At 37.8% G+C, this 27604-nt stretch overlaps 1 protein-coding gene across 1 annotated transcript; it reads left to right on the forward strand.

Annotated features, from left to right (window-relative positions):
* The first annotated feature begins 3306 nt into the window (after positions 1 to 3306).
* LOC125366748 (14-3-3 protein epsilon-like) lies at positions 3307 to 4023 on the forward strand. Its single transcript, XM_048367440.1, has one exon. It carries the CDS (start codon positions 3307 to 3309, stop codon positions 4021 to 4023), a length of 717 nt encoding a protein of 238 aa, XP_048223397.1.
* Positions 4024 to 27604: the final 23581 nt, after the last annotated feature.

Raw genomic sequence — 27604 nt, forward strand, 5'->3', positions numbered from 1 at the left:
AGCCACCCCTTGGTAGGCCACGCCCCAAGGCCTCACCTCTTACCAAGTCAAGCCCCCTGTACCCCACTTCCTACCAGGCCATGACCCCAAATCCTCAGGCAGGCCAGGCCACCCATGCCCCAACGACAGTCCAGCTCCATGGCCACGCCCACTGTGACACCACACCAGGCACACTATGCCCCCAGCACCTCCATTTTCTTAAGCCCCGCCCGCCACGTCACAATGATGTTTCTGGGCCCCTCGACAAGCTTCAAGTCCCCTAGGCCCCACCCCCAGGTGCTAAGGCCCTGCTCCCTCAAGCACTCAAACCCTGGGCTTCCTGGTTTCTCGGCCCCAGCCGCGCAGCTTAAAGGCGCCTCACTCCAGCCCAGGAGCCCAACGCCGGGTATCCGGGGATAGGGAGGGGGCGTCGTCATGGAGGTGGCAACGTCCACTCCCTCTGTGGAAACCTGCTCCGCCAGCTGCCACCGCGACAGCTCTGGCTGCTTCACTTCCTGGCGTCATCACAGTGAACGGAATGACACTTGTGGCATCATCAGGCGGTGACCATCCCCCTCCACACCAGCCTGCTGCGCATGGGCCAGCAGGGCTGGGGATGCCACACATCCAAGGAGGCTTCACTGCGCATGCACAGCAGGAGTGGACCAGGTGTCACTGCACATGCGCAGCAAGCTGGACCGCCACGTGGGAGCTTCTGGGCAACAGTGCAAATGTGCAACAGCCTACACTGCGGAGCAGGGAGTTACCAGGTGTTAGTGCACCATGACAGGCTGCAGTGTGAAGCAGGGAGCCTCCAGGTGCCACTGAAGGTAGTCAGCACGCTGGACCGCCCAGCAGGGAGGCGCCAGGCAAACTGCAGGTGTGCAGCAGGTTGGACTGCTGAGCAGAGGGGGACCAGGCACCATTGCACATGCACAACAGTTGGAACCTCCGGGCGGAGGGCCACCAGATGTTTCTGGGCAGGCTCAGCAGGCTGGACTGCCTAGTAGGGAGCCTCTGGGCTCCAGTGCGCTCGCGAAACAGGGCAGGGGATTGATTACCCACAATTCTGGGTGGTGACATCATTGTTCTCCGTCCTGTGGGTCGTCCTTTCTACGTAATTTATAACCGTAATTATTCGTAATTGTGATTTATACTAATTTATAATTATTAATAATTTATTTATAATTATATAATTTATATATAATGTTTGGTTATAATTATATATAATATATCATTATAATTATTCATAATCATTATAATTATTAATTATTTATGTATAATTTGTAATTACTGTAATTACAAGTCATGTATAATTTATAATGATTGTAATTATTTATAATCAATATATAATGTAGGATTATAATTATTTATAATTTATCTGTAACATAATTAATTATTTGTCATCATAATGATTATTGATAATTCATGATCAGTTATAATTTGCATATAATTTCTAATGGGTATAATCATAATTACTCATCAATATACATAATTTATGATGATCATTATTTTTGGTGTGTATATAATTTATGGTCATTTATCATTATGATGTGTATATATTGAACAATTACAATTATATATAATTTAAATGTCATTTAGAATCATGATTATAATTATTAATAATTTACAAATTATACATAATTTATAATCATAATTATTTATAATTAATGTACAATTTTCTTATAGTGATTCATAATATATCCTTGAAATGATTTATAGTTCTAATTAAGAATGTATAATTATTTGTAATTTATATATAATTTGTAATTATTTATTGTTATTCTAAGTATAATTTATTAGTAATGTATAATTATGTATCTGTTAATGTGATTTATATTTATAATTATTTATAATTTAAAACATTATTATTAATTTTATCTAATTTATGATTACAATTATTTATAATTTTATGTAATTTAGAATTATAATTCTTTAAACTTATACTTATTTGCTTTCTGATTATTTATTATTGTCAATACTAATAATTAATTATAGTTATGTACATTTCTATATTAATATTTGTTATAATTATTGTATTTATAAATTATATATAATTTATTATTGTTATAATTATGTATACTGTATATATGTTATCTATATTGTAATTTTCCTAAATATATTATTAGTATAATTATTATGCCCTGTGATGGATGAGGCATCATTTGGTTCAGTATCTTTTATTTTTAATTATACATATCTTATGATGTACATCATCTATTATTCTTTATATGTATATATAGATTCTGTCCCACGTTGCATGTGGTATATTATGTATTTATGTGCATCTTACTTTCATATATTTTATATGTGATATCTCTTATTTGTATGTCATTTCATGTCTATTACATATATTATCATATGTAATAAATTTGTATCTCTTTTTATACCTATTACATATATATTATCACACATAGTATATAAGAATTATAAATCATTGATAATTTATATAAAATTCATGATTATTACAATTATTTATAATTTGCATGTAATTAATAATTCTATTTTTTATAATTTTAATGTAATTTAGATTACCCTATTATTATTATTGTATAATATTTCCCTTTTCTTTTTGTTTCCTCTTTTCTCCATGAGTTGGTCATCAAACCCTGATGGTGTCCATTTCCCACCATTTGCATTGATCTATTGATTGGATTCAGATATCGATACCCATGGACAGGAGGATTTTCTCTCTCCCTCTTCATTGGAATTCATATTACAATTGTTGATGAAAAGCGAGATGATTGGGATTGTAATCACCACACAGGATGATGGATGGAAATTAACATTTATTTTCTTTTTTAATTTAAGTTTTGTCCCTCAGGAAATATTGGAAAAATATGGTTGGGTAAAAACGTAAAGTCCACGTGTCCATAAGAATCAATCACTATAAATAAATGAAATAAACAAATGATGCAATCTTCAGATCTGGCCCTATAGCAACCTCAAAGCTGAAGGAGCAGGAAGCACAGACTGTAAGTCAGACTCTCCAGTGGCCTTGTGGAGTTATGCTTCTTTTCTCTGTGTTAGAAGCAGAATTCAGGCTTCTTAGACCCTAGTATTCCAACCCTACTCCAGAGTTTGGAAAGAAAAAGCAGAGTCAACCAATAATAACTAACAGGAAATACAAACATGAAGCAAAAAGAACCAACTGATTTCATCCTAATTTTTTATTTTGGAATTTCTCCAAAACACAGTATTGAAAAGCTAACCAGGGATGGAGGCGCCGCCATTTTTGCTGCCTGGACGCAGAGCGAGAGGGAGAGAGAGTGGGAGACGCAATCCGCTTCCATCCTTCATGCAGACCCTGCAGGAGCCGCTGCAGCTATGGATGATCGGGAAGCTCTGGTGTCCCAGGCGAAGCTGGCTGAGCAGGCTGAGCGATACAACGAAATGGTGGAATCAATGAAGAAAGTAGCAGGAATGGATGTGGAGCTGACAGTTGAAGAAAGAAGTCTCCTATCTGTTGCGTATAAAAATGTGATTGGAGCTAGAAGAGCCTCCTGGAGAATAATTAGCAGCATCGAACAGAAAGAAGAAAACAAGGGAGGAGAAAACAAACTAAAAATGATTCAGGAATATTGGCAAATGGTTGAGACTGAAGTAAAGTTAATCTGTTGTGACATTCTGGATGTACTCGACAAACACCATATTCCAGCAGCTAACACTGGCGAGTCCAATGTTTTCTATTATAAAATGAAAGGGGACTACCACAGGTATCTGGCTGAATTTGCCACAGGAAAAGACCGGAAGGAGGCAGTGGAAAACAGCCTAGTGGCTTATAAAGCTGCTAGTGATATTGCAATGACAGAACTTCCACCAACGCATCCAATTCGTTTAGGTCTTGCTCTCAACTTTTCCGTATTCTACTATGAAATTCTTAATTCTCCTGACAGGGCCTGCAGGTTGGCAAAAGCAGCTTTTGATGATGCAATTGCAGATCTGGATACTCTGAGTGAAGAAAGCTATAAGGACTCTACACTTATCGTGCAGTTGTTATGTGATAATCTGACACTATGGACTTCAGACATGCAGGGACGGTGAAGAGCAGAATAAGGAAGCGCTGCAGGATGTGGTAGATGAAAATCAGTGAGACAGAAAAGCCAACAAGAGAAACAATCTCTGACTACCCCAGTCCTCCCCACCCCTTCCCTTGGAAAGTCCCCATTGTCACTGAGAACCACAAAATCTGACTTTCACATTTGGTCTCAGAATTTAGGTTCCTGCCCAGTTTTTTTTTTAAACAGTTTTCAAAAGTTCTTAAAGGCAAGAGTGAACTTCTGTGGATTTTACTGGTCCCAGCTTTTAGATTCTTTAAGACACTAACAGGACTGTATAGAGGCTTTTTCAGCATTACTGTATTGTCTCCATGCCAGAAGTGGCAAGATCATTGGAAATGGAAATTACATTTGAAAGCCATTAGACTCCTAGGTGATGCATCTTAAAAAAGAGATTGATCACACTAAAGAGGCATATGTGAATCATTTTTCCTTTTTCTAATTGTTTAAATCAAATTTTATACCAATGTTTAAATTTAATTGGGTGTTAACTTGAAGTGGTTAAAGATTGTTTGGGGTGGGGAGTTTGTTGCAATGGTTTTGCTGTAAAAAGTGTTTCCAACTCTGCTGAAGTGTTGGCTGAAAAGTGAGTGCTGGTAACAGTTCACCAATCCGTGGCTGCTCATTCTTGCCTACCTTTTCTCTCCCTCTGAAGCAGGTTAGCATTGAAGGTGATATGGAGAAGCCTGCATGCATGTTCAGTTCTTTGTTTCTTCTCCTTCCCTCTACCCTGCCATCCCTTCTTCCTTCCTCCTCCCCTCCCTTCTTCTCTCCCTCTCCTTTGCTCGCTCAAGCTCTTTTGTTCAGTATGTGTAACTTGAAGCTAATTTGTACTACTGGATATCTGACTGGAGCCACAGATACAGAATCTGTATTGTTCTTACTGAAACACAGCATGGAATTAACATTAAACTTAAATAAAACAAACCTAAAAGAAAAATGCCAAAAAAAAAAAAAAAGCCAACCATATGGGCGGATAAGTCTGTTTAGATTCATCCTTTATTTAAAACATTGAAAAAGAAAAGGAAATATCAGCATTTCCAATTCCAGGATCTATTCACCATATATTTTTGACATTCAGAGTTCTCTATTTCACACACACACACACACACACACACACACACACACACACACTTAATTTCTTAGAACCCAGATTTATTTTTAGGCTAGAGATTTGGCATTCCAAATCAGGGCTCTCTGCTCCTGAGCAGACATTCTAAAAAACCCTTACTGCCAGATATTAAAAGGCCACTGTATAATTTATTAGAGGAACTTTCAAAAAGCTCTGATAACTTTTTAACCACAAGGGCGAAGCAAAATTACAAGCATCCTAATAAGCTCCAACCCTGCACTGGGCACTTGTGAATGTGTAGGAGCTACACAGTCTTAGCTCCTCAACTCTTCTGCCTCCTCCTTTGCAGCATGCCATGAAGGAGTATTCAAATTCCCTGACATTCCGTCTTGTCTCTCCCCTTCAAATGTGTGATTCCATTTCCCTAAAAAATGAGAGAGACAGAGCTAATAAAAACTCAAAACAGCAAAGTATTAGCTAACAGGATCTAGAAACTGATCAAGAAAATCATACTTCACGATCAAGTAGGCTTCATCCCACAGACCCAAGGATGGTTCAACATCCGAAAATCAATAAATGTAATTCACCACAATAGAGCTAAGACCAAGAGCCACATCATCATCTCATCCGATGCCCAAAAAACCCTTGTCAAAATACAACATCCATACATATTAAAAGCCCTGGAGAGAACAGGAATAGAGGGAACATTCTTTAAAACAATAAAAGCCATATATATCAGACCAACTGCTAATATCATATCAAATAGGGAGAAACTAAAACCATTTCCCCTGAACTCAGGAACAAGACAATGATGCCCACTCTCCCCACTTCTATTCACTATACTTCTGGAATCCCTAGCTATAGCAATAAGGCAAGAGGAGGACACCAAAGGGATCCACATGGGCAAAGAAGAAATCAAACTATCCCTATTCACATATGACATGATCTTATATCTGAAGGACCAAAAAAATCAGTCCCCAATTTCCTACACCTAATAAACCATCCTGGCAAAGTAGTAGAATACAAAATCAGCACACAAAGATCAGCAGATTTTGTGTACACCAGCAATGCACAAGCAGAAAAGGAAATTATGGACATAATAGCATTTACAATAGATAAAAAGAATAATTTACCTAGGGATTAACCTAACAAAAGACATGAATGACCTATTTAATGAGAACTAAAAAAATCTAAAAAGGGAAATCAAAGAGGGCACAAAGAGATGGAAAGAGCTCCATGATCATGGGTAGGCAGAATCAATATAGTGAAAATGGCCATACTGCCCAAAATGTTATACAAATTCAATTCAATGACCATCAATATCCCAGCTATGTTCTTCACTAGAATAGAGAAATCAACCCATAAATGCATATGGAACAGCAAAAGACCTAGAATAGCCAAAACATTTCTAGGCAAAAGAAGCAGTGCAGGAGGTATCACAATACCATATTTCAAGCTCTATTATAGAGCCATCATAACAAAAACAGCCTGGTATTGGTATAAAAACAGACCTGAAGACCAATTGAATAGAATAGAATACCCAGAAATAAAGCCGCATTCTTACAATGAGCTGATATTGGACAAAGGAGTTAAGGACATTCAATGGGAAAAACATAGCCTCTTCAACTCCTGGTGCTAGGAAAACTATGCAGCCACATGTAGAAAACTCAAAGTAGACCTAGCCTATCACCATGCACCAAGATCAACTCAAAATGGATCAAGGACCTCAACATCAGACTGGAATCTCTGAAACTACTGAAAGACAGAGTAGGAAAGATGCCAGAACTTATAGGCACAGGACAGATCTTCCTGAATATAGTCCCAGGGGCATAACAGATAGGGGAGAGCCTCGACAAATGGGACTACTACAAAAAAAGTTTCTGCACAGCTAAAGACATAGCCACCAAACTAGAAAGGCAACCAACCATATGGGAAAACATCTTCACCAACACAGCAACAGAAAAAGGCCTAATATCTGTCATCTAAAGAAAACTCAAAAAACTAACCCCCTCCAAGCCCAGTAAACTAATTATTAAATGGGCAAAGGAGCTAAAGAGAGACTTCACAGGAGAAGAGATAAAAATGGCAAAGAAGCATATGAGCAAATGTTCAACATCCCTGGCAATGAAGGAAATGCAAATAAAAACAGCCCTGAGCTACCACCACACTCCAGTTAGAATGGCCTATACTCTGAACTCAGGCAACAACAAATGCTGGAGGGGATGCAGGGAAAGAGGAACCCTTCTCCATTGTTGGTGGGAGTGCAAATTAGTACAACCACTTTGGAGAACAGTATGGAGGTTCCTCAAAAAGTTCAACATAGATCTATCCTATGACCCATCCGTACCACTCCTAGGTCCTGAACAACAGATCTCAGGATATCAAAAAGACATCTGCACATCCATGTTTATTGCTGCACAAGTCACAATAGCCAAAATATGGAAACAACCCAGATGCCCCACCACAGATGAATGGATCTAAAAAATGTGGTACCTATACACAATGGAATACTACATAGCGATTAGAAATGATAAAATATTGGTATTCTCAGGGAAATGCTTAGAACTTGAACAAATAATGTTGAGTGAGACAAGCCTAGAACACAGAGAACAAAGGGGCATGGTCTCCTTGAAATATGACTGCTAAGGTGGGGGTGGGGGGACATTAGAGACCAATTCTGTGAAACAATATCTTCTTGTCAAATGGTATTTCCACAGGTTTGGGACAGCGACCTTACATTATGTATCTAAAACTAAACAACTACTAAACAGAAAAAGGTCTAAAATAGACCTCTCGGTGAATCACAGTAGCTCAACAGCTATGTATATATGATGATATAAGACAAGGATAAGCAAACTATTGTTGACATTATGTTTGAAGTTCTAGGTGAATTTCCTTTGGCATATGCCACATGGCTACTGTGTATGTTTTTGGTACACTAGATATTGTATGGGTATTGTATATATCCCTCTGATCTAGGGAAGGTAAGAAAAACGAGGGTGTAAGATATCACAAGAAATGTTCACACTGCCCCATTATGTAACTCTTCCCCTTTTGCACAACAACTTGTCAACAAAATTTAATAAATAATTAAATAAATAAAAAATTGTAATGAAGGGATTTTCAAATGTTGTTGAGAAGCTAAATTCTGCATTAGAGGTATTAAATCTCAGAGTCAAGTTACATAAGAAATCAGGAGTTTTATTGATCTTTTCAATAGCAACAATCAAGGCCAAAACACACTGGTAGATCTTGAAGGTAAACCTGTGTAATGAGCTCAGAAATTTCAAAGTATTTCAAAACTTATTATTTTGCTGGACTGAAACTTTGCTTCTATGCCAAGGAATATTTTAGAAAGAATTCCCCTCAATTGGTATGGAAGATGTTTGTACTGTATTAAGCTTGCATATAAGATTATATAAGGATATGAAGGTAATTTGCTATGAATGAGATTCAGAAACTTACTTGTACCAATAACCAGAGTTTGTTTATTCCTTGCTACCTCAGGCACCACTGCAAAATCCTCTTGTCCATTACAACTGGAATAGGCTTTCATGAGACACTATATATATATACATATATATATATATATATATATATGCACAGTAGCTAAATCATTTTTCTTTTATTTTATGATTTTTTAATTTTATAGTGGTATTGATACAGAGAGGGATTACAGTCACCTGCTTCAGGTAGTGAATAATGAGTACAATTCTATTTAACCATATCTTCTCTTCTGTCATTCTCTCATTATTTTTCACTACTGTCCCCACCCACAAGATATAACAGTTCATTTTCCACATAGTGTCTAGTGAGTAGCATTGTTGTACTTTGTCAACCTTCTTTGACTTTTTTTGTAAACTCAATCCCACCCCCATACAATCAAACAAGAATAAAGGAAAAGGAAATGAAAACAGCAACAATGACAACTAAAAATGTCGCGTCTCCTTTTCTTGGAGTTCATTGCATAGAGTATTATTTTATATGATCATCTACACATAGCTGTTATTCCATTGTTAAACATTCTTATGCAAATACGCCTTTGGCCTCAGTGTGTAATGTCTAGAGTCCTATATAATTACCAGAGAAACCAAACATTCTGTTGTCTTTATCTTGGAGTAACGAGCTCCACCTGTGTGAAAAACTTCTGTGTTTTAAGTCAGAGTTTATGTCATGTGGTTATGTGGCAGGTCAGGCTAACCAAAAAATCTTCAATTGAAGAGCATATTTCAGAAGCATACTGTAATTAAAGCAAGATTCTATAGGAATCTCTGCTCACATACCCAATATATTGAACAGCTCTCTCTGCAATATCAACCAGAACAAGAGCTCAAATATCAGATAAGGGAATCTTATTTTTATTTTATTTTATTTTTAAATTTAATTTTATTTTAAAGGTAATGGACAAAGGAGTTACAGTTAAATATGTAAGGTCATGAGTAAATTTCCTGTCAAATTTGTTACCCCTTCTCTCATTTCTCTCCCACTTTCCCTCCCCCTTAGCCTTCCTCCCCAAGTTGTGCAGTTCATCTCCAACATAATGTCTTATTCATGCGAATGTGGCTTAGGGGAAGAGGGCATGCCTAAAATGCATGAAGCCCTGGGTTTGATTCCTCAATACCACATACACAGGAAAGCCAGAAGTGGCACATGTGGTAGAGTGCCATTCGTGAACAAAAGAAGCACAGGGACAGTGTGCAGGCCCTGAGTTCAAGTCCCAGGACTGGCAAAAATTGGAATTTTATTTTTATTTATATAACAAAAAAAGGGATGCATCGAGCATTGAGTACCTTCATGGAGAGAGGCACCTAAAATATGGGTGATGAGGAGAGAATTGTATGTAAGCTTTACATTGAAATTCAAGTTTCAAGACCAACATCATAAAATGTAGTGATTACTACTATCTTTTGAACATATTTAGATTAAGAAACTGGAAAGAAGGGAACATAGGGGACGATAGAAGATGAAAGTACCTTTGTTTCTTCCTGCCATGTCTGTGAGGGTGTGTGTGTGTGTGTGTGTGTGTGTGTGTGGGCACGCATGTGCATGTGTGTGCACACACATTCTGAAGAAATTCATATGAAATCAACACTTCATTATTCAAAAAAGCATGGAGGCAAGATGGAAATCCAAATGAAGAACAAAGTGGATCAAGAAAAGTATTTGTATGCGTGAAATTTCACAATGGAAGCCTATCATGTTAGTTATGTCTTCTAAGGAGAAGAAAAAAGTGAGCTTGAAGAAAATCTAAGTGAACATACACAAACTAAGCAGTAACTTGAAAGTATCAATGAAGATATATTGAAAACGTTTTGCCAAAGTTGGCAACAGTGTTTCAAAAAGCAAATATTAGCATTTGAGAGATTCCATAGATGTTTATGAAAGCCAAAACATAGAAATGCTTGTTCTTATATGTAATGACAGAATTTAAAGTTCCTAATATAGACAGTAATGCAAATAAGATATCTAAAGGCAATATATGTATATATATATATACAGCACACACATACACACATATATATATATACATATACACATACATACATCTACAACAAGTTATTCCCACACAAGCACAATCAAGAGAATATATTTCACCAGACCTGTTCTACAACAAATACTAAAATATTCTGGCCAAAGGCCACTAACGAACTGGAAAAATATACATGAATGTATAAAATTTACCCATTAGAATGTGTGCATAACAGGGCTGAGAATGGTCTAAGCATGTAAATGTGTTAGCAAACCGAGACACAATTCTTAAGCAGAAGGAAAATTATTATTATAACTTTGTGTCATAATTACTGTAGAACAATGTAAAATTAGATCTCCAATACTGAAAATGGTGAGAGGAATACACTGCAGTTGCAATTTTTATTTGGTTTTAATATTTCATTTAAAATATTAAAAGATTTCATTATAAATATCTGTACATTTACTCATGGACTGTGTAAGTGTTTTCTCTTTTTCTATCATCCGTATTATTATCCCAGGTTATTGTAATTATTCCAAAATATTTTTTCTGGAATCGATTTTAAGGTCCTTAATTATGAGAACATCTGTAATAGAGAAATGAAAACTCATAATTCAGAAATAAAAATTCATTAATATTAGGCTCACTTAATAACCAAGGAGGTCTCTAAAAGTAGAGAAAGAGTGGAAGAAGCTTCAATATATCTGGAGAAAAACTTAAATAATGGCAGTAATGAGACGTGATCTGTCAACAATGACTGGGAGTGGAAATGCAGAAAATGCTACCTGTGAGAACTACAATGGCTGAATGAACAAAAACTCAAACCAAATGATAGGTTGATTCCAAGATACGCACTTCAACACCAGAGGTCCTCAGTGATCCCAAGAAAGGAGTGGTGTAGGCAGTTCAGGCCAATAAAAGCCAAAAGAAAACAGGAGATTCTGCAGTATGTCACACAAGTAGACTTCAATGAAAGAAATGAAAAGTGGAAAATTTGTTATGCAATAATAGAAGGTATCAAATCTACAAGAGGAAATAATAACTCAGAATATATATTTACACACTGGCCGAGCACGGAACTTTATTAGAAGACTTTGAGGTAGTCCTCAGTGGAATACTAGCTGAAGTATTTATGGAGAAATCATTCAGACAAAATCAACATGGAAGCATCAAAGTTAATTTCCATGCTGACCAAGTGATTTTCACACACACTAACATAACATGTCAACCAACTTATAAGTAAAACATCTCTTGATAACTTACAGAATATTCTCAGTAGGAATCATGGAATGGGATAGGAAAAAAAAAACAGCCACAGTTTTTAACTGTCGGAAGTAGATTGAGCACACATGCAGATCACATGTAATAAGGATAGATATTGAGGCAGAAATTATATCTATAGCATGGGTATGAATAATTTCTCATCCATAATTCAATAGTTAAATTATAATTACAGTAAAAAATTCAATTTAGTTAAATAATTAGTGAATGATAAAGTGAATTGTTTTTCATGCCAAATTTCAAGATATGAACTGAACCTAGGAACAAATGAAAATATAATCAGAATCCATGGATATAGTGAAGGAAGGCTTAAAAGGATACTGTAACAAACTTCTCTTAACTCAATAGGAAAGATACTGAACTAGAAAACCTACACTATATCTAAAAGAACCAGCAAACCAAACCCCAAATTAGTAGGAAGAATGAAATAATCAGGTTGAAAAAAAGAAACAGAATCAAAACACAGCATCATGGGCTGGGAATGTGGATTAGCAGTAGCGTGCTTACCTAGCATGCATGAAGCCCTAGGTTTATTCTCAGTACCACATACACAGAAAAAGCCAGAAGTGGCTCTGTGGCTCAAGTGGTAGAGTGCTAGTCTTGAGCAAAAGAAGCTCAGGGACAGTGTCCAGGCTCTGAGTTCAAGACCCAGAACTGGCAAAAATAAATAAAAATCCAGCAGCAATAATCAATAAAATAAAGAGAAAATTCTACAACAACAAAAGCTCAGGGATATTTCCAAAGCCCCAGGTTTCCAAGACAAGCACAATAGAAAGAATGATAAACAAACATAGATGTGACATATATCTCCTATAGCAGGAAAAAGATTAACTCCTATCCGGCTCATCTTGGCTCTTGATGGTGGACAGCAACCTCAGGCTACAATTATCACACCAGCATTTGAAAAATACTACAAATGATACAGGCAATGACATTTTCTAAGACAAGAGGACTCAAATAGACTTCTAGAATTTCTTGATGTTCCTCATAGCCATTTTTCTTTTCCATCCTTTTTTTTTCCTCTCTTATCTTGTAAATTCATTTATTAGTGATCCTCTCTAGTGCAGATCAAAAGCCAAGGACACATATGTGCATAACTAAAGTAGATCTTGTTTTTTGCAGATGAAATTGTTCCATAGGGATCATTGATACTGCGTGCCAAAACCTGGATTTGGGGGAATATATCTGGCACAAAATAATGATACGGTGCCTAGTTTGAAACAGTAACTACATGCTTACATGAAGAGAGAAGGAGTGACAGACAGCCCGACAGAGAAAGAGAGATGGAATGTGTGAGCATGTGCACCTGTGTGTTATGGTTTGAAATCAAGAGTCTGAATTCATTGTCCTCAAGGTTTTTTGCTGAAGGTTAGCACTCTGTCACATGAGACACAGCTACTGTTCCAAATTTTGAGTGATTAATTGGTGATAAAATACTCATGTATTTTCATGCCTGGGCTGGCTTCACACCTCAGTCTTCAGCTATCAGCTTCCTGAGTAGTTAGATTTACAGCCGTGAACCACTAGAGTGGAAGAAGAATTTTATCATTGTCCTCAAAATATAAGAGTTACCAAAGAAATCTTCTCAGACCACTGGGCTGTGGGGTAGGAAATGTGTTTGAAGCCTTTTAGTTTCGAACTTTTGCCACTGACTCAGGTTGTTTGTCATAACATCACTTCATCATCCACCATGACAGCTGGGATGGTGAAGATTCAGGGATGTGGACATAAATTGAAGAGCTTACCAGACATGCAAAGGAGAAGCGATGTGAAAGGAAATCAGAGTCCTATCTGACTAACATGCAGGAAATTACTCAAAAACAGTTACAGGATAAAATAATTAAACTGAGCTCTTTCCGGTGCACTAGGGATGGGAGGTCAGGTTAGGGAAGACATTCGTGTGTGCATCTAGAGTTCCCTCACCTGTTGCACATCCTGAGAACGAAACAGGAAATGGAAATACAACGTGTTACTTACAGCATGTTCTCTTTGTAGTTGGAAGCACTGCTGTTACTGTGATCTGTTCCCAAGGTGTAGAGAGGGAAAAACCCAGCAATCATCATATCGCCATCCATGACTGCTGGCTGCTTCATCTTGGAAAAGCAGCTAGTGCCAGCCAAGGACCTGTCAAGGAGGAGAAGGTGGAGAAGAAGGAACTTGAAAATGAAAGGGCACATCCCTGAATCATCTGCCAACCTGAAATTCTCTCTGGAAGTGAGGCCCACAGTGTCTGGTATGTATATTCTTATGTTTGTATAGGTGTACATGTACTTTTTATTGACAGTGATATACACTATTGTCCAACTTTCATTGTAGTGTCTTGTGAACCCCCAGGAACAATGTGTAAAGTACTTTCCTGGGGCTCTGCATCTGAGGCCTTGCATCCAAGAAAAAAATATTTTTTGGAAAACATGCTTGCCATTCTCGTCCTTCATCGCAGGAGCAATGATTTCCTCTAAGGTCACAGATAGAAGAGGCTTGGGATGAAGTTATTTTTGATATATTTGGATCTACATGTGTGCCCAGAAACTTTTTGCATGAAATCTATTTGGGATGAGGCAACTGGATTGCATCAGATGGTGCATGGAAATGGCCAGAATACAATATTAGTACATTGTATCCACAGGGTCAGTTCACACACCCAACGTCCATTACAGCCATCACATATTACTGGTTGATTCAAGCAGGTTTCAACAAGAATTCTATGTGCACAGCCCTCCACAAATGCACCCTGTTACTATTGCCCAAGGAAGCAACAATGCTGCCATTTCTCTTCAAAAAGTCAAGGCCAATACCAAAATTGAGTTGTCCATTTCCATCCTGAACTTTTACCTTCAAACAGCTCATTTTTACTAAACTTTCTAACATAGAAAAGGTTACTTTCCTGATACACTTCTCTGAGAACATAGAGTAATTGATGAAATTCTTCTTAATTCTATGTTTTCCTCTTCTCAAAATAAATTAGACCCAAATTCAATGGAGAGAGTTTTATCACCATGGAGAAGACAAGTCCATCAGGGCAGTGAACATACTCTGTGCATAACTGCAGTGATGGATATACATTATGTTACAATCGCCCATAACCATGCTGTGGCTATCACAAAGACATGAAGGGCTTAACAGTACAAGAAATTTAAAAATGAAGAATGTAAAAAAAGCCTTTCTAATGAGATTGATACTGGTCTATTATACCTGTATATTCATTTCATTATACAGGATTTTATCACTGAATTTGAAAATTCTTGGTGGCATATGTACAGAGATCTTATTGAGACATGTACATGTATGCATGCAATGGGCCTGAGCTTCACATGGCTGTGATTAATACCATAAATATTTTTATAGTTTCTTGTGGAATATACATACAGATTTCCATAATGGATGAAATTAAATTCCCATGATTCGTGTGTAAGTGTGCTCTGTCTCTTCATTCTTGGCAGCATTTGTTACTAGATAGTAAGCTAGACATTGTCACTGGAGTGACATAAAATTCAGTGTCATTTGGCTTTTCATTTTCCTTATCCAAAAGAGGTTTAGTATATTTTTGTATACTTTTGTGAGCCATCTATACATTCTGGTTTTGAGAAATCTTTAAATTTATTTTCCCATTAGTCAGTTGTCCAGTTTATTCCTTAGGAGTTTAGGTTTCTGTGCTTCCACCATATTCTGGTTATTAATCCCTTACCATGTGTTTAATATGCAAAATCTCTAGGCCATATAATGTCTGTTGGTTCTTTACTTCATGTGCCAAAGGTTTTAGTTTGATATAATCCCCTTTGCCAATTCTTGCTTTTATTTGCTGCTATACAAAATTTTTCACTGTTGTTGTTCTTTGTGCTGTATTGTTTTATCTTAAGCTTTAGCTCTAATATTTTGGGGCTTGAAAAATAAGGTAAAAAACACCCGAAGGTCATTTGCAGCTTAAGCCTTCATGGACATAGTATTTTGGAGAAGATGGGTACAAGTATGATCACAGAGAAAGAAACTGTGAGTGGAGACATTCAATGAGCACATTGCTCGGCCTTATGTGTCCTCATGTGGTTACCTTTGCAGCCAGTGGGAACATAGCTCACTCATAAATCAGAAGAGCCTCTGCAGCCAGCCATTGCTTCCGGGACTTCAGTGGATGAATAGACCAAGAAAATGTAGCATATGTACACAATGGAATTCTACACTTCCATCACAAATAAAAATATTGTACTATTTGGGAGGAAATGGGAGGACATGGAAAAAAATATATATATATTAAGCAAAGTAAGCCAGACCCAAGTAAATCCCAGGTTGCATGATTTCCCTCATTTATTGTATCTACAATATGCCTGTAAATTTACAATTAAACACACTGTATGATAAAAGTCAAAAATATATTTCAACATGATAAATAATACAGGATTCTAGATAAGAGGACCACAAAGACTCAATTACTATGCGGATGAAATAAAGAAGTCTTATTCATGAAGAGAGTACCAGATTCCTTCTGGAAGGACCAGCCGTAACCTAGATATAGACAGAGCAGGGATTCTGAAAGGAGAGAGTCTAGTTACAGAGGATTATCTGGGAAGGAGCTGATTGTCCTTACACATTATGTCAAATAAGCATGTAATGGTATTGATCCAGGCACTGAGAATAGACACATGCACACACATACACACACACAAACTAGGCTAGGGCTCTCTCTCCATATGTATGTATATAGAGAGAGATTAGTGGTGACAAAACAAACACACAACACACACATATGTATACATATATATAGAGAGAAAGAGAGAATGTATGTATGTATATATATATACACACACATGCATAGGTGTATGTATATTTATATATGGTTGATGAAAGTAGACAGCCATGTAGTTCTGGCAGAAAATAGTTTATTTGGGAGGGCCAAACTTCTGAGCTCTACTCTAGAGTAGGGCCTAGCACACAGCTGCCTGACTCCTCATGAAGAGAGATTCTAAAAGGGAAGGAAAGGAGGCATGACTGAAATGAATGAGGGAGTGACCTCAGAGGAGAAGGAAGTGATCAAAGAGCCGAGAGGACCTCCACTGTCATGCAGGTGGGTGGTGACCTGTTACCTTGGCTACAGGTACTGGTGGAAGACCAGGTGCAGTCTTGAATGGAGAGGGAACAAAGGGGATGGGGGGGGTCTATGTCTGGTTATAGATGGAGAGAAAACAAACAAGGGCCAATATTCCTGGGTGGACCTAACCTGTGTGCATATATGTATGTATATATATGTATATATATGTGTGTGTACATATATATGCACACATATACACAGGTATACATACAAGTATATGTATATACTAAATACATATATACAACTACATACTATATATACTATAGCTGTATAGGTAGATAGACTGATAGAGAAGAAGGACACACACACAGACACACACACACACACACACACACACACACACAGAACCAAATAGAAATAATCCTGTCCTCTAATAATTTTCTACGAGGCCAGTGTGCCATGGACCTCTCTACATTTCTAACTCAATTCAGCTTTTGGCCTAGCGATTTTAAAAGTTATTTGATGTGATTTTCTTGCAAACATTTCCTTGATTTTTTTCTAGAGACAGGGAGAATGAGGAGGAAAACAGCTAATTATCTTCCTTTGAAATTGTACTCATGTTCTGAGGATCCAGGTACAGTTACTTCGTTTTCTAAGCTAAAGAAGACTCACTGCTTTCCATTGTCACTGGGTCGACTTTGAAATGTTTGAATTCATTGTCATTTTCCTTTGTGATCTCTTCCAGATTGTGTTCTTCCCTGGGTGCAAGGCTCCGCATTGTCTCCTCTATTCTGATGGGAGAATCAGCTATTTCCAAATACAGGGCTGAAAAGGATAGTCTGGCTTTTCCCAATATATATTGTTCGCCATAATGTTTTGTGATTTATCCTCAAAATACTTCTTTAAAGCATCTGAGTAGATGTTACCATGTGATGTGGGGCTATATATCTTTAATCAAAAGAGGTCCTTTATAAGAAGCAAGTGTAAATCAGATGTTGTGATTTAAGAGACCCATAAAATGAGGAGTTTGAGGTGACCTAGTAGCAAAATAATCATGAGACATCAAGACTGTCAAGTACAGAATGGAATTATATTTTGTGCTTTTACATTGAACAAATAATATTTTTCATTTTACACAAGGACATGGTAATATGTGTACATGAGATTTGGGATACTGTGTAAAGTCTCCACTAGAGCAATATTCACAAAACAATTTCAACAAAATCTCTGCATTTCCTTAATATATTCCAATGCACCAACATAAATGAAATTAAAGTTGAAATAATTAAAAACAAAATTCCCCCCAAAAGTTGAATAAAATCTATATAAAACTCCCCCATCTCTGAGTGATTAATTGCTTAGGAAATAAAAATAAAACAAGAATATTCTATTTATTGATTAAAGAAATATTGTATGTATACAAAGTTTGAAAAGCTTTGCTTAAACTCATACAATACAGTCAGCTCACTGAGACTTAAATTTTAACAATATAAAAGCTGTGCTATTGAAAATGCAGACTTTGGAAAGCTCTGTGTCACCTAGCAAAAAGAGTGTGATATTCTACTGGAACTAAATTAAAAGGTATGGCTGATCTATCATATTTAGCAGCACTTTGAGGAAGCACAAAATCTTCTGGGACGTGGATAAAAACAGGAAGAAATAGCCAGGCACCCAGTGACTCATGCCTCTAATCCTATCTTCTCTCAGGAGACTGAGATCTGATTATTTTGGTTCAAAGCCACAATGGTCATAATAGTCTGTGAGACTCTTATCTCCAGTCAATCACCAAGAAGTCTGAAGTGGATGTGTGGCTCAAGTAGTAGAGTATTAGCCATGAGCAAATTTAAAAAAAAGCTCAGGGACAGTAAACAGGCGCTGAGTTAAAGCTGCAAGATTGACACGAAAACATTAAAGGATGAGCCCTATACACTTTGTCTCTAGGCATTCCAACAGAGTGAGACCAATGGAAGATATTCATAGGAGAGGAAGACAAAGGCACAATACCTATGTGCATCCTATCATATAAAATGCTATTTACTGTAATAAATTCAAGTAAAGGGAAACAACGTTTTGTTTTTCATGGTTGTTAGTTTTGTTTTCATTCCCTTTGGTCTTGTTTGCTCATTTATTTTCTTTAGGTGTGTGAGTGGGGGCACAGAAATGGAGGGACCAAATGGAGGGTAAACAAATGAAGCGTTGGTACTCTCTGGACACTGTGTTGAAAAGGAAGGATAAAAATTGTGGGTGGGGATGGGAAGGAAAAACTGGGACAGAGAGACGCAAGGGGTGATATTGTCCAAGAAGAAATGTAATACTTCTATGACGTTTGTAATTGTAATTCCTCTGAACATCACCGTTAAATAATAATAATAAAACAATGTTAAAAAAGAAAATGAAAGAAACAACATCTGGGTAATAAAAACAAAATTCCTAAACATTTATTGTCAGCAATCTGCCTTCTGTGCATACACAGAGTAACAATACATTGAATCCCATTTCCCTCTGTCTCTGACATCTCTGTCTGTCCCTCTCTCCTACTCCACTCTCTCCACTTTTTCATTCCCCTCCCCTGTCTCCTTTTCTCTCTGCTGTTCTTTTGCCTTTTCCCCTCATTTTAGTCACAGTGTAACTACTCTCAAGAATCAACACCCAAGATTTTATCCTCTGAGTTGAAGGGCTTCCTCGTCCCACTCTGTGTTTTCTTGAGGCTATCTTGTTAATATCCTGCTGCTCCCCATCTGGGTGCCTGAACATTCTTCTGGGATAGATGTAGCAGAAGAAGAGAATTTACCAGTTCACCTTGGACTTCGCTCAAAAGACACCAAAAATTGGAATAAAGATTAAATACATATTAAATAGACGGAATGGAAAATACATAAGAAAAAATGTAAGCAATACACCCTTATTAATTGAACTAACTTTTCCATAATATAAACAAACATAAGACTGGAAAATTACTATAGATTTAGTTCAAAAATTGTATATAGTAATAAAATATATGAGTTTATTCTTAACAATGCTTATTTTTTTTTTTATTTTTTATTTTTTGGCCAGTCCTGGGCCTTGGACTCAGGGCCTGAGCACTGTCCCTGGCTTCTTCCCGCTCAAGGCTAGCACTCTGCCACTTGAGCCACAGCGCCGCTTCTGGCCGTTTTCTGTATATGTGGTGCTGGGGAATCGAACCTAGGGCCTCGTGTATCCGAGGCAGGCACTCTTGCCACTAGGCTACATCCCCAGCCCAACAATGCTTATTTTGACTTCAATGTCTTTTATCCCTGAAGCCATGCAGATAATTTCTGTCTGTCCTTAACAAGATGATGTAGCACTTGGGGGCAAAAATGCAGCCCACGAGCCCTATACTGGAGGCCAAGAAGGAGAAGACCTCCACAGCCATGACTTTGCCCTTGGCACTGTGGTAGACAGGTAAGAAGGTGAGCAACACACTGCAGAACACCAGAATGCTGAAGGTCAGGAACTTGGCTTCATTGAAGTTGTCAGGCAGGTTCCTAGCCATGAATGCCATGAAGCTGGCCAGGGCCAGGGAGCCCAGATACCCAAGACAGAGTTGAAAGCAGTGGGGGAGCCCTTGTTACACAGGATGATGAGGTGGCCATGTTCAGATTATGTGACTGTGTCAATGAAGGAAGGAGAGGTTCCCAGCCAGAGTCCACAGAAAGTCACCTGGATTAGAATGCATGTGGGAATGATGAAATTAGGAGCCCCTGATACCAGCACCCACCTCATCCTTCTCCATGGAGAAGTGACCTTGAAGGCTCGAACAACAGTTAAAATTTTGGCCAAGACAGCAGAAACAGCTACAGTAAATGCAACTCCAAATGTGGTTTGCTTTAGAATGAAGGTGACTGTGTTGGGACGGCCAATAAAGAACAAGGAACAGAGAAAACAGAAGATGAGGGAGATGAGCAGGATGTAGCTGAGAGCCTGATTATTACACTTGACAATGGGAGTGTTGTGATGTTTCACAAAGACTCCAATAACAATTGCTGTGAGTGTCGATAAACCACGAGCCATACAGGGATAGGCCATCCCAAAGGGCTCTCCATCAGCCAGGACACTTACAAGTCTTAGGAGACACTTGTCTCTCTGCGTTGGCATACTGGTGATCTGGACAGTTTACACACTGTTCCATATCTGGTGAGGAAGACAAGTTACCGTTATTCCCTTTTCACTACTTAAAAGGAAATTGGGAAATCCCTCCCTAGAAAAAATTCTTATACATCAATAATGACTAGCATAATCTTCATTTGACCAAGTATTACCATACATGTTTAGCATTATTTTTTTTGTAACTTCATCATGTTCCTACACTTGTTTCCAGAAGTCTAGTTGAAACTAGTTACATGCAGTGAATACCATTCATGTTGTTTCTTGGCATTCCTTGTGTCCTAACAATGAATTTATACATCTCTTTGTGCTTCCATTATAATTCTCAGATTCTTGTTTACAACTCTATGTCCTTATTTAAAATGACTAGAGGATCTTGCATTTTTCTGTGCCTCTGTGTAATGTAACTAGAAGCACTGTGGTCCTTCCTTGTAATTGTGATATTTGCTTCTCCTACTCACCTGTAAAGCACAAGGGAACAGAGAATATAATCATTCTTTGAAGTTACAGAGTCATGCCATGCACAACACTTGTGCCAAACCAGAAAACTTGTTCTGTTTTAAGAACAGTTCTGAGGACTAGGAAATAAAGATTTGTGTTATCTTTATAATGTAATAGCAATTTTGAGAAAATTGTACACCACATTCTTTAAAGGATTTTGTACCTCATATGATAGAAAATTTGCTAACGTTACTGAGTAGTTAAATAAATATGCATACAATATACTAGAAAAAGTTAATCCTATACACAATTCAGAGCACATGATTAGTTTTAGTATTTTTTTAAAGAAGCAGCATCCATTGTTGCAATTAAATTACTACTAAGTGAATGAAAGAGGACTTTGACTGCAACTCCAAGACACAACTTTTGTAGTGCTTTGCATGGTTTGTGGGGCACTATGTCACACTCTGCTTCCAATTTGTTTTCGTCATCTAAAATCACCCGATTTCCAGCAGGATTTTGACATTGGGTGTTCTTCAGAAAAGGGTGCAGCTACAAGAGACATCATCTTATGGTGAAGTACAACCCAGTGGTTAGACAGAAATTAAGAAAATTAAAATTAAGAATTAAAAAAAGCTCCTGAGTGTCTTTAATCTCTGATTGAGAATTCAAAAAAAGCATGGACACATGATGAACCACTCCAGAAGAAAATCTTTGCAGGAGTAAAAATCATTTTCCTGAATGCTGGTCACTCAGCAAAGTGCTAGAAGTCCTTTTTTCAAGAGAAACCTATTTCATTTAAATAATCATAAATGCAGGAATTCACAGATGTCTAGTTAGAGTTTTCCACAACAGTGAATTCCATTAGTGTCTAGAGTTATAGTTTGAGCTTGTTCAAGTTTTAATATGTAAAGGCGAATGAAACTAGGTCACTTATTAAATATATACTTTTGCTCAGCAGGTCATGCTTAGAAACTCATATGGAAAAGGTACTAATCACTTATCAAAACATTATCTGCATGTATGTTCATGTTATTAGTCAGTAGAAGAATGTATGGAAATATGGAATTAATTTATTGCATGTTATATGCTTGTTATCCTTAAGAGCACAAGAACACGTCTAGAAAACCTCACAGTCATTTACAGAAATATAATTACTTTACTTTGGGGAACAAAACTAAAATAATTAATTTCATGTGGAAATAAAGTGCTGTACAAATTGACTATTCTGACAGTGTGTGCTATCAGAAACAGAAGGCCTTACCTGTGCAGGGGAATGCACTCTCCCTGTTCCCCATTTTTTGTACTTTTGATTGATAAAGAAGCATCTCATAGAGAGCATAGGCCACAGCATACATAGTGTTGTACACATTGTAACTCTCTCCAGACATAGTCATGTCAAAAATGTGCCCAGGCAACCAATCTATGGAGATCTCATGAGGACAGTTCTCCCATGTTACATGGTCAGACTCAAAACCTGAGCAATTAAAAGACAGAAACCACAACTGAGCAAGGAAAAAGTCTTCTGGGTATGTGGAAGGGTTAATTGCCTTGACAAAATCTGTGAATCCAGAAATATCTGGGTGGTGATGTGAGAAAATTGGAGGTACATTGGATGAGCCTAGCATGAAATATCTCTTTCTGATGGTTAATTCCCACTGTAAGTTCAGGATACAAACTTTGCCTTTTATTAATCCTGCCAGGCCAGCCAGCAGTGAAACAGGAAGCCTGACTGAGGGGCGGCGAGGATTAAGGAAAAGGAAAAATAAGGCAAGAGAAAAAAGACAAGAGACAAAGATGGGGTACGGGAGCTCTGCAGCCATAAGGTTGAACCTCAAGACTACAGCCAAGTTTATTCCTACTCCCAGCTTATATGCAGTTTTGGAACCAGGGAATAGCATAGGATTGTTAAAATTCCAGAACATAAAGAGGCTTTGAAGTTTACAACATTTGATTACAGTAAACACAGGACAAGGTTGATTAACATAGGAATCTACTCCAGTGGACATAGCAAGGTGCGGACATAGCAAAGCAATTCCGGATAGTGGCTGTGAACAAATGTCCTTGCATGTAGCATATCCTGGCGGTAACAGCCCAGCCAGAGGTGATAATGAATTTAGCTACAAGTTTGGCTCCCCACATTCTGGCGACATCAGCATGGCCAGAGGTCAGGATGAGCTTAGCTGCTAGCTCAGCTCCCGACAATTAATAGTTGCTGAACACACCTCATTAAATCTAGTAGGTATTCATCATCACTGTATATGATGGGGACATTTGCTGAGGATGTATTAATCTGGTTATAGAGGGACGTGACTTTGAGTGTGTAAGATAGACCATGAGTTGGAATAGCTAGCTCAAAGGCTATACAAACTCTGTTCTTGGACATTTCTTTTTTCAATGCAGGAAGAATCCACAAACCTTTCTAATCTTCTATGGTAAACAGATTCACCCAGTTCCAGTTGAAGTGAATCAGTAAGGAGACCATGACAATAGCTATTGATACAGAGCAGGGAACTTGTAATGGTCACTCAGGCCTTGATTAAGAGGCCCAAAGGTAAGCTGAAAAAATCAAAATTTGACAGCCCATGAATGAAAATATTACCATCTATCACAATCACTATCGTGAAGTACATTAAGTAACCAGTATAATTAGATGGGAAGTCATATTCTCATTTAAAGATTTGAATTGTTTTTAATAATTTTGAAATGTACTCATACAATGCCTTTGATCTCTGTCATTATTTCTATCTATAACTCCTATCTCTAGCAACCACAGTCATTCCAACTTTTCTAAGTCTGTTTTTACATAGGTACATTGAACATTATCTTGTATTTTCCCACCCATCTACATCTATTCCCCATTCCTCTGCTCTTTTTCAGATACCTTTAATATCTATCACCCTCAGACAGGATAGGCTTCAGCTTTCTATTGTTCATTTATTTTTATACTGTTAGTCATTTGGTCAGACAATGCATGATGGACTTCAATCCCTATATGTAGCATAAACTACCCAGATGGATCATGCATATACCAAAAGGCTTTGCATGTATTTCATGCTTATTTCATAATTCATGGACATATTTTAGATCTACCTTTCATATATGAGAGAACACAAGTCCTCTTTCTTTCTGAGCTTGATTTCATTCAACATAATATCTTGCATCAGTGTGTGTTTGTGCATGTGCAAGCTAGCCAGTAGAGCACAATGAACTCAGGGCCTCATGCATTAACATGACTTTTTCCTCTCAAGGCTAGCACTCTGCCAATGGAGCCACATATTCACTGTCTGCTTTTGGCTGACTAACTGGTCATAAACATTTCTTGAGTTACTGGGATTAAAGGTGTGAGCTACCAGCACAGTGGTCATCATAGCTCCATACTCTAAAACCATTTCCTATTTCATGCTTTAAAAAGGAATCACTTTAGGGTTTTTTTTTTTCTATCTTTTCTATCCTGTTTTCTACGCATGTGCCTATATCAAATTATTGTGAACTCTATTTGTTTTTTTTTGGATATCACAAAATTCAATAGGATCCTAAATCTAGTATCTTCCTATCATTCTTTCCTCTCATGTGAAATGGCACTAAATTAGACATTTATTTAATATCTGCTCCCTTTCTCACCCTCATCTGTGGAAAACTGCAGAGACCTAGCATCATTCCAATCTGGGCAGACGTTAATCCTGATGGTCCTATCAGCACTGGTATGGACTTGCTCTCTTTCATACAGGAGTAGTTTGGACTCTTGTAGTTCCCAAAGAGGCAAATGAAGGGATTTTTAAATGCTAGCCAATCTCCAAATTGCACATCATAGATATCAAATCCCAGAGTCAAGTTGTGTAAAAGTTGAGAATTTGTTTTGATTCCTTCAATAGCAAAAACCAAAGCTAATACAAACTGGTAGTTTTTGAAGATAAGCCTAAATAATGAGCATAGAAATTTAGGAGGAGTAATTAAAAACCTATGACCCTGATGGATTGAATACTTGTTTATTTTTGCCAGGGAATAGGTTAAAACATTGCACTTATTGTACATGAGGTAATACTTGGATTGTGGGCCATATCTGACATGAAATAATGATTTAGTAACTTCTTGTCTACAGTAAGAGAGACACTGAGAGAGAGAGAGAGAAAGTCTGTGAGTATATGTGTGTGTTGGGGTTTGAAATCAAAGCCTGGACACTCTAATAGAACTTTTTGGCTCAAGGATAGCACTCTGCTACTTGAGCCAAAGCCCCACTTCCAGCTTTTGGCTGGGTAATTAGAGATAAAATTTTCAAGGAAGTTCCTGTCCAGGTTGGCTTCAACCCACAACACTCAGATATCAGCCTTTTGCTTAGATAAGGTTACAATCAGGAGCCACCAAACTACAATAAGAATTTTAATCAACTTCCTTGAAATATGTGTCACAAAAGAAAAAAATTTCAGACCACTGGCTAGTTGAGAAGGAAAGGTTTCTGTAACCTTTTGGTACAGAAGTCATGCCACTGACACAGGTATTCTCTGATAACATCACTTCATTATCAACCATGATAGCTGGGATGCAAGAGATACAGGGATGTTTGAATAAAGTGAACAACTTACAGCCCTGGAAGAGAGAAGCTACACTGCATGAAACAAGAGTCTTCTACTGATAGGAAGAAAGTCACCCAGGAGTACTTGTAAAATAGAATAATGAAACTGAGCTGTTTCTGGTACACTAGGGATGGGAGGTCAGGGTAGTGAAGACAGAGATTATTGCTTTGCACACACAAGTTCCCTCAGCCACTGCCAATCCTGAAAACAAAACAACAAATGAAAATAGAATGATAAGTTACTTTCAGCTTATTGTCTTCTTTCCTGGAAGCATCACTGTTACTGCCATCTGTTCCTAAAGTGTAGAGAGGAAAAATATCCAGCCATCAGCACATCTCCATCCATGTGGGCTCAGTGCTTCACTGTAGAAAAGCAGGTAGAGCCCGCCAAGAATTTGTGAAGAAGGGGAAGCTGGAGAAGAATGAGTATGAAGATCAAAGGGCACATCCCTGAAGCATCTGCCAAGCTGAAATTCTGCCTGGAAGTAAAGCTTGCAGTGGCAGGTATGTATACTCATATATGTCTGTATGTATGCATATGTATCTTTTTATTGGCAGAGATTTACACTGTAGCTAATGTTCTTTCATCTTAGCCTCTTGCGAGTCTCCAGGAAAGAATGCGTAAAACTCTTTTTGGGCTGTGAATCTGTGGCCTTCTATCAGGGAGAAATACATGCGTTGGAAAACATGTTTGCAGATTCTCCCTCTTCGTGCAGTTATTATGATTTCGAAGCCCACAGGGAAGACATTTTCTTGGATAGCTTTCGTCCAACATCTGTGTCCAAAATCTATTTGCATGAAGACCATTTGGGATGATGCCACTGGATTGCCTCTGAGAATGCCATGTCAACTTCAGATGAAATAGCAAAAAAAAAAAAAAGATACTGTGGCAATGAGATGACAACCATTGATATGAGGGTATCATGCCCATAGGGGCAAATCATACACACTATGTTCCTTAGAGCCACAGAGCACTGCTTGCAAATGTGCTCATTTCATATTGCCTAAAGAAGCAAGGGTGCTGCTGACACCAGTAATCAATCAATACCAAAACTGAGTCTCACAATTCCATTCTGAACTTTCACCTTCAAATGGGTAATTTTTTCCTTAAACTTTCTATTATAGATCAAGTTATTTTCATGATGCACCTGTCTGAGAACATTTGGTAATCATGTCATTCTTCTGTATCCGAAGCCTTAATCAAGATAAAGAAACAACTCTTTGCTTCCACTTGTCAAAATACATTAGATCAGAATTCTATGCAGAAACCTCAATGGCCTCAGAGAACAGGGCCATTGTATGTCATTTTATGGCCATTTTCACCCCATTATCTGTTTTCAAAATATTGAACTCAGGGCCTTAGTGCTGGCCCTTAGAATTTTCTACTAAAGGCTGGTGCTCTACCACTTGAGACACAGCTCTACTTCTGGCTTTTGGTGGTTAATTGGAAATAAGAGTCTCATGAACTATTCTGTCCAGGGTGGCTTTGAACTTCAATCCTCAAATCCTAGTGTCCTGATTAACTAAGGTTACAGTTATGAGTCATTACTTTCCATCTTGAATATTTTTTTTGGTATGCAACTGA

The sequence above is a fragment of the Perognathus longimembris genome, chromosome 18 (genome assembly GCF_023159225.1).
Source record: "Perognathus longimembris pacificus isolate PPM17 chromosome 18, ASM2315922v1, whole genome shotgun sequence".
NCBI classification, from domain to species: Eukaryota; Metazoa; Chordata; class Mammalia; order Rodentia; family Heteromyidae; genus Perognathus; species Perognathus longimembris.